The sequence below is a fragment of the Silene latifolia genome, chromosome 8 (assembly GCF_048544455.1).
Source record: "Silene latifolia isolate original U9 population chromosome 8, ASM4854445v1, whole genome shotgun sequence".
NCBI classification, from domain to species: Eukaryota; Viridiplantae; Streptophyta; class Magnoliopsida; order Caryophyllales; family Caryophyllaceae; genus Silene; species Silene latifolia.
Genome location: NC_133533.1, coordinates 101,130,381 through 101,138,981, shown reverse-complemented (window position 1 = coordinate 101,138,981; position 8,601 = coordinate 101,130,381). Strand labels below are relative to the sequence as shown.

Below are 8,601 nucleotides of genomic sequence, written 5' to 3'. Positions count from 1 at the left end.
TAGGAATGCATTTGATGAACAATTTGGTCATTCACACTTAATTTGGTCCACATATCATTTAGTAATTGAACATCTTTTTTTTTTCTTGATCTTTGTAACAAAACTAAAAGACAACAAATGACTGAGATGGAGGGAGTAATTTTTACATAATTATGAATACAAATGCAGATTTACGGTTGATTAATTAAATTAAAACCAAACTTGAGGAAACAACCGAATTGTTTCAATTCAAAAAAATGTTAATAAAACGCTGAAAACCAACCCCAAATCCCGACAACAATTGCTGCCAATTCCCTTTCTATTCTTCTGCTTTACTTCCCCTTCATCCATTTTAAACTCCTCTTTTTCCCCCTTTCTCTCCATAAAATCTAGTTACTCCCCAACCTCCACACTCCACAACAATGGAGTCCAAGATCTACTCCCTCCCTCTCCCTCTCCTTCTCCTACTCACTCTCCTTCCTCTCATCTCCTCCACCTCTCGTCAAACCTACATTATCCACTTATCCCCTCACTCTCTCCCCTCCACCTTCAACACGCACCACGACTACTACTCTTCCTCCCTTCAATCCCTCTCCTCCTCCTCCGATTCTGACACCGACACCGCTTCCGATTCATTACTCTACGCCTACACCGCCGCTTACTCCGGCTACGCGGCCTCCCTCACTCCTTCCCAAGCCGCAGAACTCCGTAACTCCCCTGACGTCATCGGCGTCTACCAAGACACTCTTTACCAACTCCACACCACCCGCACTCCTGAATTTCTCGGTCTCGACCTTCCTGTTGAAACGGGACCCACTTCCGCACCCGGTATCGACACCTCTGACGTCATTATTGGTGTATTGGATACCGGTATTTGGCCCGAATCCGCTAGCTTTTCGGATTCCGGTATGCCGCCTGTTCCTTCCAGATGGAAGGGCAAATGCGACAACGACGTCAAATGTAATAAAAAATTAATTGGGGCCAAGACATTCTCTCACGGATACATGATGGCGTCCGGCGCCGGCGGTGTCTCCGGCGTCTCCGACTTAAGTCCCCGTGACGTGGATGGACATGGGACCCACACTGCCAGCACGGCAGCCGGGTCACACGTCCGCAACGCCAGTCTACTCGGCTACGCGGAGGGGACAGCGCGTGGGATGGCTCCCCGTGCGCGTGTCGCAGCGTATAAGGTGTGTTTCAAGACGGGTTGTTTCGGGTCGGATATTCTTGCGGGTATGGATCAGGCTATTCGAGACGGTGTCGATGTACTGTCACTCTCTCTCGGTGGCGGGTCCGCTCCGTATTTCCGTGACACAATCGCAATCGGCGCTTTCACTGCAGTCGAAAAGGGTATTTTCGTCTCTTGCTCTGCTGGCAACAGTGGTCCCACCAAAGCCTCGTTGGCTAACACCGCGCCTTGGATTATGACCGTTGGTGCCGGTACTCTAGACCGTGATTTCCCCGCTTTCGCGGTTCTCGGGTCAAAGAAGTTTATCGGAGTGTCGCTCTACAGTGGGCCCGGAATGGGGAGGAAACCGGTCGGGTTAGTATACGGGTCTAAAGGGAACGGGTCGAGTAATTTGTGTTTACCCGGAACGTTGGACCCGAGTATGGTTAAGGGGAAGGTGGTGTTGTGTGATAGGGGTATAAATGCGAGGGTGGAGAAGGGGGAGGTGGTCAAGGAAGCGGGTGGGGTAGGGATGATATTGGCGAATACGGCGGCGAGTGGGGAGGAATTGGTGGCGGATGCGCATTTGATTCCGGCGGTGGCGGTTGGGATGAAGGTTGGGAATGTGATTAGGGAGTATGTTAGGAAGAATGGAAAAGGGGCAACTGCTGTTTTGAGTTTTGGTGGGACGGTTTTGAATGTAAGACCGTCTCCTGTAGTGGCGGCGTTTAGTTCTCGTGGGCCGAATATGGTGACACCGGAGATAATGAAGCCGGATGTGATTGGACCGGGGGTTAATATATTGGCTGCTTGGTCCGAGGCTGTTGGTCCAACTGGGTTGGATAAAGATACTAGGAAGACTCAATTCAATATTATGTCAGGTAGTTTCATAATCTCATAACTTCTTGATTGTGATGTGTGTTGATGTTGCAGGCTTGTTTCGGAATTGTTTCTATGTTTGATAAGCGATTTGATTAATGATTGTGTTGTGGTATTTAATTGTTTTGTTGTTTGTTTGTTTGTCAATTGTTTGAATGTTGTGATTGAGATGTTTTTGATTGGAAACTGGAAAGTTGTTAGGATTTTAATAGTTTTGGAAGCTACTAATTGGCTTAATTGCTAAACTTGGGAGTAGATGTTAATTGCTAAATTAGGCTACAATTTTGTAGGATTTTGTGAGGTAATTGTAAATAGGAAATGTCGATCGCAGATACGGAATATTAAATTACGTTTGATTGAGATTATAAGAGAAATTGCTCGACAGAAAAGGCCTCTTCTTGATATTTTCATTTGCAAAACCTGGGATTTTGCTGTGAGTTCAGACATTGAGTCATGTAGCATAGCATGTGGTAAATACTTGGGACGGGTTTATTGTCCAATGATACGTTTAATTCTTCAAAATTCTGAAATTAGGTACAAATCTATGCTCTAATTGCCCGAGTTTAGACCGAGGATTCAGTCCTCCTGGCTGCAAGTCTAGTTTCCAAGCATTATTAGAAATGAACACTGATCTTTAGAGAACAGAGAGTTGTCTGCTGGCATGTTAATGTTTATCATGCAAGTCTAATGAAAGCAAAGTGGTTGTCTGGTTCGAACTGGATGAACTCAAATAAAATAATTCACTATATTGTGTCTCCTTTGGAATTGTGTATTAGCGGTTGGTGAGCTGGTCGATACAATTCACAACATAATTTTCATCCTTTTGCGTGGAGCTGTGTCGTCGTATTCATTATGGCTCTCCATGGGTGGAAGCCGGTTAAGGCATCGGGATAATATTTATCATTATGTGCATCTTGTTTCAATGCAATGAGTGAAAGTGTGAAATGGGTCAATCATCTATGTTTCCTAAGGTCATGATGCATTGATGTGATGATGTCCTTAATGGTATGGTATCCCACAAACCTCTTAAAGTGGTGCCAAATGATGGGGAGCTTACTCATACTTCCAACTTTGATAAAGTTAAAGCCTTAGCATAATTTGCGGTTCTATGTGTGAATGGGTGGATATATTCAACACACATTAGCTGGCCTATGCCACCTTTACTTGCTTTTATGGACCTCATCCTAGATTTGCCTGACTGTTCATAAGATGTCTACTATACGGAGTCCCTCATCATTCTCCAACTTTTAGAAAGGTTTATAAATGATATGAAAAAATGTGGAGATATCGCCAGAAATCAAGGATGGGAATTGAAATGAGTACTTGGGGCCGGGAGACGGGAATCCGTCATGATCTACTACTGATCTAGTAACATAAGGTGTCTGAATCTCAAGTGTTCTTTACAGGAATGGTAGAACCAACCTAGAACTTTCAGTGCTTATAAATCAATCATTGGCACATGCTACAGATTTATGATATATGGATCTCATGGAGTCAAACACCCACTATCTATGGTTCTGTATTATTAATTTATAATGGAGTAAACAAAATGTTTCACTTAACTAGTTTGGTTTCTTTTTAATGTGAACCAACAGTGACATAATTGTCGACTCAATTTCATTATGGGTCATTTGGAAATAGTCTCTTCTTGTTTGGTTAACACTCGGTTGAGATGGTGTACACTCGTCCCCCTTACCTCGCTATTTGTAGGAGCCATCATGTCACTGTAATAATGTTGTAATGGGTCTCGTAATGCATTTTGTGTTTATCTAGCGATTCTAGTTAAATCTCCTACGATTGGTTTATGGGGTATTGATTGCAGGAACATCAATGTCATGCCCTCATATAAGTGGACTGGCAGCGTTGCTCAAAGCAGCCCATCCAGAATGGAGCCCAAGCGCGATCAAATCTGCCCTAATGACTACCGCCTATAATCATGACAACACGCAAGCCCCACTTCGCGATGCTGCTGATGGGTCCCTCTCAAACCCGTGGGCTCACGGGGCAGGCCATGTTGACCCTCACAAGGCCATGTCACCTGGACTAGTCTATGACCTTTCAACCAATGACTACATTGCCTTCCTCTGCTCCTTGCAGTATAGCCCTGTCCACCTCCAGACCGTCACTAAGAGGCCCAACATAACTTGCTCGACAAAACTTTCAGATCCTGGCCAACTAAACTACCCGTCATTCTCCATTTTGTTTGGCAAGTCCAGGGTCGTGAGGTACACCCGTGAGCTGACTAACGTGGGCTCTCCAAACACTCTATACCAAGTTCATGCCGATGCACCCCCAAATGTGGGAGTCAAGGTGAGGCCTACTCAGCTCTATTTCAGGAGTGTGGGGGAAAAGAAGAAATACACGGTCTCGTTTTCCGCAAAGAAAGGAATGGTACCTCCTCCTAGTAAAAGTGGTTTTGGGTCGATTTTGTGGTTCAGCAAAAAGTCCCAAGTCAGAAGCCCAGTTTCCTTCACGTGGGATGCGATACTGTGAGCTTTTCCTTCTTCTAGCTGGGTACTGTATGTTTTCCTCCTATAGGCATCACCTGTTACCGGAGATGCTTCAAGTGGCTATAAACACTGTCGGGGTATCGAGGCAGAGGCTTTATATATCTGATCCGGTGTTTTCCACTTCGAAATTGTATTTGAGTGCTTTATAATAGTGGTAATAGAAGTATTGGCTTTAGGTCTCTCAATCAAAATTAGAAAGCATGATTTGAAGTTGTCGCCGACTGCATCTGATGGCTAATCAGTAATCACTAATTATTAGTCCATGAAAATGCTTATCTAGTTCTTCTACTTCTGCAATTGATGTGTTTCTTTAAATGCTGGTGGCCTGCTGCTCCCTTGATCAATTAAAGGAAGGTTTATTTGCAATATTGTATTACTTTTAAGTTTTATCCCTTTTTTTATATTCCTTATTCCCTTATTTGATTAATCGAGATATCAACTTTAACCGTTTACTTCTCGCAACTATAAATAGAGTTACCATGTAAAATTTGTCATGTTTTACTCGGTTTAAATTCCCAGTTTCAAAAATTTCTAAATGTGGTAGATAGTGATAACATCACCATTTTCATTCGTTTTCGGGGGGAACAAAATTTTTGAAATTTTCCGAAATTTTTTCGAGAGCATCTTATATATTTACTCATTCGGCCCCCCAAGTTCAAATCCTGGCTTCGTCAGAGTCATCCGTATGAGGCTTTAGCTGGGACTTTTAGACAGGAAATGAAGGATGAGAAAGGTCTGAACTCCTCTAGACTCTGGAGGTTTTGTTAGTCAGAGACGGCGACGACACAGTTGAACAACCGGTTGAGATACAAAAAAGGAACTGAAATATTATACTCCCTCCCAGTCGCTATATTGTTCCCATTTGATATGGGCACAATACTCCAGGAAAAGTATTAAAATAGGAGTAAAAGAGTTGTGTGGGGTTGGTGATAGGAGAGAGGGATAAATTATTAGTAGTTAAATAAAGAATTGTGGGGCCAAAACATAAAGGAAAATAATAAAATAGGAGTAAAAGAGTTGTGTGGGGTTTGGTGATAGGAGAGAGGAATGAATAAAATAAGAGTAAAAGTTTCTAAAAATAGAAAGGGGAATATTAGTTGAATAATCCGTTTCAGGAAAGAGGGAACATTATAGTGACTGGGAGGGAGTACAACATAGCTCATGTGTCATGCCTTTAGGTATCAACCTAGACACACCCAATAAACTGTCCAGTGAACTAACCAGGTTCTTCAATTTCCCTGACATTCAACAGAAACAATTTATAGAACCCGATTCCACAATCTGCTCCAAAAGACGCCGAGTTTCATTCATTCCAAGCCCTTAACAGCATATACTACAATTGTTACAGCAGCAACAATCCCTCAAGCAACCACAACACGCGCATACATTTGAGCACGAGGGGCATTTTGGGCAAGAGCATTTAAATTGACAGCGACAACAGTTTGTGCAGGTTTTCGACTTGCAACTGCAACAACTTCTGGGGCATGCATTCTTTATACACCAGCAGCAGCAAAAGCAGGGATTGCACCAGCAACTACATTTTGGTAGCGAACAGCTGATGCATGAGCAGCACCCCTTTAAATTGCAACGACAGCATTCTGGCAATTTGATACCTGCTGAGCACTTGGTGCAACAGCAGATCGATGAACAACTGACGCATGATGATCCGCTGCACATTGAATTGATACTTAGAATCGATACTTCTCTTTGGTTGCATGCCATTCAGGGCAAAAGTTGATTTAAGCATAACATTAGAATTAGTGTATAAGAAATCACAAAATCAGTATTCTTGCTGATGAGTTTCGAGCTGTGGTTATGCGTGCCGCTATTCAATTGCCTTATCAATTAACTCAGTTGACATTGTAAAATACAGATACTAAAACTTGAGTGAAACATACCATAGCCACTTCCACAGGCTACAAGATTTGCGGATTTTCTTGTTTCTGGACAAAATCCAATCCACAAAGTATGAGTAAGGTGAAGATTTTACATAAAAGATTAAATCAAAGTCATGAATGTCTTACGTTGGGATTATAGGATCTGGATTTGCAGAGACGAAATCGACAATCCTGCCATAAATTGCAGTAAGTTAAAGGTTTGGGTGAGTTCTGAAGTGTCCATATAACAAGAGTTCAATATGCTACACAGATGATATACAAGTGTATTGCAAAACCAAGTATTACTCTTTGCAGCATCTAGAAGCAGGTTGAAGTCCTTCCACATATTTCAGTTCTTCCTGTTTGCATAAAAAACTTCATAAGAAAAATGCAAGTTAACCACTAGCCAATCCATGTTTCTCCGATTCTTTTAATTATCTCGTGTACCTGTGTCCGACACTCAATTATTTGAGCACGATTGAAATAAACAAGCACAAGAGACTTGAAAATATATTGTTTTTCCCTATGCATTCTTATATACATGCCACTACAGAATATATATTTGACCCGTTTTAAGCTTAAAACAGATAGTGACGTCTAAACTAAGTGGCCAAGTGACTAAGTAACCAAAAGAGTCGCATAGATTCTTTTTCCAAACCCCAAAAAAGAACCTCATTCCCAACACAATACTACCTTTGCACTTTAGTTGCATTCACAGGGTCATGTGACAGAAATCTCATAAACTTAATATATTAGGAATCTACAAAAAAAATAAAAAAAAAATTCTTAAACAGTAAATAACCCAGAAATCATAATATTTAGTTGAGAATAAATTTGCTTAATTTGGCAGGGACATACTGACATTTGAAGAATGTTTCTAGTTAAGAGTATACTAAAATTCTTAGATGGTTCTTCTACTCTGTCAATTTAAATTACCCTTTAAAGAAATCCTGTAGCTTTCCCACACATAATTATCACTCTACTACTATTACTCAACAGTTTTATAAAACAGTGAATCATGTATAGGTCACAGTAAAAAATGTGTAAAGCTCAGAAAAATTATTAGATTCCCCTCTAACATTTCCTACTAAAATTTGAACATTTAACATTGTGAATAGATAGCCCAAGTACCAACATAATCTAAATCATAATCTACCACAAAAGTACTTATAAAGCCTATTTGACATAGATGTTAGTCCGTCCACTCAACTCGAACCGTCACATCTCTTTTTGAATGTCGACGTTACTAAACTTTGACCGTAAATATATAAAAAAAAACATACTCTGTACTAAAACTAATGTCTTAAACAAATGCGATATTTAGACAAGTAATTTTTGCTACGTAGTACGTAGTAATTTTTTATTTTTATTTTAACTAAAACTTGCATTATTTAAAATAGTTTATTTAGATAAGTTAAGAATACTAACCTCAAGATAACCTCTTTCTCTTTCAAGCAATTGAAGCCTAGCCTTTTCCTTACGTCTACCATATAAGTCAGGAGGAGACTTTGGGCGCGGTGGTGGGAGTGAATGGACCGTTGCTGAGCCGGAACCGGAACCAGAACCGGAGCCTGAGTTAGAGGCTAACCCAGCACAAGCCATATTAATAATTTTGAAACCCAAAAAAATGATATATACAAGGGCAGAAAGTGGGGAAAGGGCAAGAAGGTGTTTTGTTTCTAAAAGAGAGCAAGAACCTGGGGTAGTTAGACTAGTAGACAGTGAAAAGAGAGGAGAAATAGGGAAACAATATATTTACAAAGTAAAAGTATGTAGGGTAACTGGTAAGTGGGTAAAGTGTAAGAAATAAGGTTATTATGGTGGATTGGTGGACTGACAATATAATTTAAGTGTAGCTATGAATTGTGGAGACATGACATTTATGGCGTAGGGAGCTCGCTCTCTACTATTGCTATCTTATGCGTCTGCTAGTCTGCTACAATAAGAGTGCCATTATTGAGGCATAGTGATTTCCTTTATACCATTATAAGAAAAAAAAAGATATGTTATACATCCCGTTCTTTTGAACTAAATCCTTCTGAATTAAACTAAATTGCATTTAATTCAACTGAAATAAACAAAATTGAGTAACACTGCGCTTTTATAAAACACAAAAAACTCCAGAGAGACGGTCTCTGTGCGGGTTATTATTGGGACGGGCAGTTCTTGGGTTTATGATATTTTTGGA

General features: G+C 40.9%; 2 protein-coding genes across 2 annotated transcripts; one reads left to right on the top strand and one right to left on the bottom strand.

The window, feature by feature from the left end:
• The first annotated feature begins 272 nt into the window (after positions 1-272).
• Positions 273-4,902, top strand: LOC141597136 (subtilisin-like protease SBT1.8). The gene is made up of 2 exons (XM_074417489.1): positions 273-2,028; positions 3,849-4,902. Exons 1-2 carry the CDS (start codon positions 402-404, stop codon positions 4,517-4,519), a joined length of 2,298 nt encoding a protein of 765 aa, XP_074273590.1. The 5' UTR covers positions 273-401; the 3' UTR covers positions 4,520-4,902.
• A 916-nt stretch (positions 4,903-5,818) lies between these two features.
• On the bottom strand, positions 5,819-8,362 carry LOC141597137 (uncharacterized). The gene is made up of 5 exons (XM_074417490.1): positions 7,842-8,362; positions 6,720-6,772; positions 6,561-6,605; positions 6,435-6,479; positions 5,819-6,205 (listed from the first exon to the last, which is right to left on the bottom strand). The coding sequence occupies exons 1-5, from the start codon at positions 8,013-8,015 to the stop codon at positions 5,857-5,859; spliced, it is 666 nt and encodes a 221-aa protein (XP_074273591.1). The 5' UTR covers positions 8,016-8,362; the 3' UTR covers positions 5,819-5,856.
• Positions 8,363-8,601: the final 239 nt, after the last annotated feature.